We start from the raw sequence: 4,681 nt of genomic DNA on the forward strand, positions 1-4,681 counted from the left end.
TCTTTTCTCTCTCCTCTTTACTATCCTCACCAGCGTACGGGTGTCATAAATGAAAAGAAAAGAAAATCATAAATGCTATATATATATACTTCCTAATTAACTGAATAGTTCACATGGATGGGTCACTCAGGTGGGTGGGTGCGCCCACCTGTCCACCCACCTGAGGGCCAAAGCTTGGGATTTTGACCGAGTTCGGGCCTCGGCACGAACCCCACCCTAGCATACGATGTAGCATATGTATATACCTTAATATACGGCTACAATACCTGCTTTATCCGTACATGACCTTATGGTAGGTTCATGTACACGGCTTGGGCACTCCCATCTCTTCTGGCACTGGCTCGGACTTGTCGGGCCAGCCGGTGTTTAAGGTCACCCTTGCCATCATAGCCCATAAGGAACCCGCTCTAACTCCCTCTGGTTCGGTTCCTGCATGGTTAAACCGGTTCAACCGTGAAATCAGACCGGGTTTAAGAAGTAGGTTATTACATGTTATACCAAGGGGACTGATCAAGAAGTAAGGTTAAAACAATATGACCCATATATCTTACATCTTTTCTCCACTCTTTGGCAAGCTTTAACGGTCAAACCAATTGAGTGAACAAATTCAACCACTTGTAAAGAACAAAGTCAAGCAATAGTGACATAAGATATTGATGCAGGCTCATATTTGCATCTTATTATTTATTTTGGTTTATGATTAATTGTCCATTATAAGTGGGCATAGATATAGGATTTCGATTATTTACAGGTTTTTGTTTGGTTAATTTATGGGTCAGCCCAAGCCCATGAGTAGTAAGTTTAGGATTCTATGTTGCTTTTGATTTCAATTGTAAGAGCTTACTTAGATGGATGGTTGGGATTAATTAATAGGGTTTGTTTAGGTTTTTATTTTCTTATATATATGTAATGGGAGAATAATGTAGGGGAGTTAAATATTGAATTGAGTTTGGAGTTTCTCCTTTTTTAAGCTTTGAAAAACTTCACTCCTTCCAAGCCCTGAAGAGCTTGTGGCGTATCAGTTGAGCAAATCCCCAACATTCATCTTTCCTTGAAGAGTACGTTAGTTAGTTTTACGTTTCCAAGATTGCGTCAAATATTGAAATAGTATAGGTAAGTGTGAGGTCCCATGAGGTCAAAGGATTGACTCTCATATGTTCACTTTGTGCAAAAAGGGTTCCTCTTCCCTTCTCTCCTCCTCTCACTTATAATGTAACCCCTCTATGGTGTAACAGGGTATGATATGTTTCTTACCAAAAAAAAACCTAACCCTAGGGGCCAGCAAATGTACAACATATTTGCTTGATAGGGAGTATCAATTTATTGAAAATAAACAAAATAAATTACTAGCAAATGCCAGAGGCCAACTGAACTAGGACTCATGGGGGAGCCCCAAGAGACCCAGTGAACAAAACCAAAACAAAATTAGGGATGAACGTTTTGGCGTTGATTGCCCGAACCCACCCTGAATCTGAATAGGACTTGGGCTAAGATTTTTAATCCTGAGGTTTGGTTAGGGTTGAAAAACACTAACCCTAGGTTAGAATTTGGCCGGGCCAACCTAGCTTGAATTTTAGATAAGGGATAATTTGTTATAACCAGAGTCATTTGCCAACAAGCCCCACACTATACTATTCACCAACTAAGTGATATAATGGTTTTTCCCTGTAATTTTCCCCTTCCTCCATCACTTGCTCTATTGGATTTTTTTTTTATTTTTTTATTTTTTTATGTATAATATACAAATGGAAAAATCTAGTGCAATCATTGTTAAATTGGCCTTGAAAAAAATCAAAGCCAATTAGGGTCACCTGGCCTTGCCAGAGTCAATTAAGGCTTGGTTGGATTGGCATGAATTCGATAGGGTTGGGCCTAGACATGAGCCTGGCAGGGTTGCATTGAGCTTGTGTTGAGTTTTGAGGACCTAGGGCAACCTGACCATGTTCACCCCTAAACAAAATCATAGCGACTAATGCAGATTACTGAAGGAAATTAACAACATCATGACAAGGAAAACTTCGAAGATAACAACATAACCTAGAAACCTAGTCTCCCAAATCGGATGAACCCTCCACCTCTCAATGAGAAATAGGTTCCTAGGAGAGTTTTTGCGCTTGGGAATAATCGCCCTACAATGGTCTTCCACATTTGTACGGATATCACTAATGGTAGAAGGTTTGGGTTCTTGAAGATATAGAAGTTTCACTTCGTCCATAGATGGCCAATATTAGCACATAATGTAAGCTTCGCAATACTTCCAATAGAATTCCAAATGACACATTGGTTTCGAGTACTTGAGTTTAAGTTTTGCCACTTCTAGATCAACCCAATAAACCCATCTACACTAAAAGCATCCTTTGATGTAAAATCATTTGAATTAGTCCATTCTCTATGATCATGACTTTAAATAGGCACAACATTTTGTCAATGTAATCAGGAAGGTAATTCTCTAGTCTTTCTTAAGAAAAGGAACTTATTCTAGGGACTATATGGAGCTTATATTATCCTTCCTGATTATATTGACAACATGTTATCCCTATTTGAAGCCTTTAATTGTTGCTTTAAATAATTTTTGGCTTGAGCCTTCCAATTATAGATCTCTTCTCACGTTTCCCCTCTTTCAAGACTTTGTGCCACCCTTGGCCAATTTTGTAATGGAACTTGGGGAGATATTGATCTTTCAGTCAAACAGCAAACATGAAAAAAGAAACCCAAAAGAAATAGGTTAAAAACACTTGGTAAGAAGAAGAGATGAAGCAACTATCGTTTGATATTGGGTACAAATGACAATAATTGATGGTGTCGAATCCAAACTCCGAGCTTCATGGTGGAAGAAAGGTCGACTGTCTAAGGATGTCATACAACTACCCAACCAATGTAGAACTAAAATTTTCTATTCCGTATCAATAATAAAACTTTCTACCTAGTTAATCTACTGCTTCATAGTAATTACAACAATATATATCTACAGGTTCATTGTCGGTTCCGCAATTTGTTGCAGTTCAGACTTAACTTGGAAACATTAGGCATTCATCTATATGAAGTAGCCTCTATAGTGGACCACAATCCAAAACCTATCTAGAGAAAGACAACCTTCATTGGACAATTATTATTTCCCCAAGCTTTGGACCACTCTGATTAAAACGGTACTAACACATAGTATGATAGTAGTTGATGACTTGCCAACACCAAAAAATGTCAAATAATTGAATGGTCACCAACTAGGACAAGTTGGCGGCCCTTTGGTGCCTTGATAGTTCTTTATCTCACCTACCCTACTTGATGGTGGAGATGCTTTGCTCATTCCATTGTAAGTAAATGTGGTGTTTAGTAGTTAATGTTGTTTAATATGAGTAAGCATCCATCAATCTAAAGAAACCCTGATCAAACAACCATGTCATGGCCAATCAAAGCCCAAATATAGATCAAATGGCAGCAAATTTTTATGCCCTTTTAGGGTTTCAATGACTTTGAATTTGACAATTGATTTTGATTGGATGGTTGAGCTATTGTCATTTCCATGGTTAGGGGCTCAAAAACCCAAGATAAGACAGGTTGAGAGAGAGAGTACAATACCTTAAGTTTCACACATGTCAGGTTCCATGTTACGTATCAATGACTCCCAAGTGATAAACAAAGGATAAAGCAGTGCTTTGGTAAGAAGGGAATGAGAGTAAACAAAGGGTTAAGGGTGCAAACATGAAGGAACTGATCAACAGCCCAAATAGGAACAATCCCTCTTGAACCACTCAGAAAGTGTCTTCATTTCTTACCCATAATGGAAGGTCATCTCTTGCTTTACTTCCTTTCTTCTTTTCTTTTCTTCTGTTCTGCAAACAAAAGTAGAAGAAGGAAGAGAGAATTCATCTGGGTTTCCGGTTGAGAGATGGGGAGGGGTAAGATTGAGATCAAGAGGATTGAGAACTCAACAAACAGGCAAGTTACATATTCAAAGAGGAAGAATGGGATCATGAAGAAGGCTAAGGAGCTTACTGTGCTTTGCGATGCAAAAGTTTCACTTATCCTCTTCTCTAGTTCTGGGAAGATGTCAGAATATCGTAGCCCTTCTGTCCCGTATGTACTACTATTTTCTTTTCTAGGGTTTCCTTTAACTCGTTTGAAGTATATATCCTCTCTTTTTAGCTAGGGTTTGTTCTGCTTGTTGTTCAATCTCTTTGGTTTTCTTTTGTTTGATATGTTCATCATACTGACTCTTTCTCTCTCTCTGGAATGTGTTTTGATGAAGAAGAATGTCAGAGATCTTGGACAAATACCATAAGTATTCAGGAAAGAAGTTGTGGGATGCTAAACATGAGGTCGGTTCCTTCTTCCTTCTTCATCTTCCTCCTCTCTCTCTCTCTCTCTCTCTCTCTCACACACACACACACACACACATGATCTCTTGCTTTCTTGTTTTGATGTTTAGAAAAGCTCTGGGGGTATATTTTCTTTCTGGCATGTTATGTGGTTATGTTGTTTGAAGCAATTTCCATCAACAGATCTGCAGATGAATCTCTCCCTCTCTCTCTCTCTCTCAATAACAACCCAGTTTTTTTTTTTTTTTTAATGGAGAAAATTTATAAGTGAGTGTGCTGCTTGAATGGGTTTTCAGTGAATATAGCTGCAAATCAAATGCTACTCTCTCTCTCTCTCTCTCTACAAACACACGACACACACACAT

General features: G+C 38.6%; 1 protein-coding gene across 4 annotated transcripts in view; it reads left to right on the plus strand.

Moving 5' to 3' along the window:
- Positions 1-3,818: 3,818 nt before the first annotated feature.
- LOC122060281 (agamous-like MADS-box protein MADS9) overlaps positions 3,819-4,681 on the plus strand; it is a 2,457-nt gene continuing 1,594 nt past the window's right edge. Inside the window, exons 1-2 of one of the 4 annotated variants that reach the window (XM_042623460.1) lie at positions 3,819-4,074; positions 4,247-4,316. In XM_042623460.1, the coding sequence (XP_042479394.1) occupies positions 3,887-4,074; positions 4,247-4,316 (258 nt within the window). In that variant the 5' untranslated portion in view covers positions 3,819-3,886. The remainder of the gene's footprint in view (positions 4,075-4,246; positions 4,317-4,681) is intronic. The other 3 variants (XM_042623461.1, XM_042623462.1, XM_042623463.1) reach the window with 3 other exon arrangements.

The sequence above is a fragment of the Macadamia integrifolia genome, chromosome 2, assembly GCF_013358625.1.
Source record: "Macadamia integrifolia cultivar HAES 741 chromosome 2, SCU_Mint_v3, whole genome shotgun sequence".
In the NCBI taxonomy this organism is placed as follows: domain Eukaryota; kingdom Viridiplantae; phylum Streptophyta; class Magnoliopsida; order Proteales; family Proteaceae; genus Macadamia; species Macadamia integrifolia.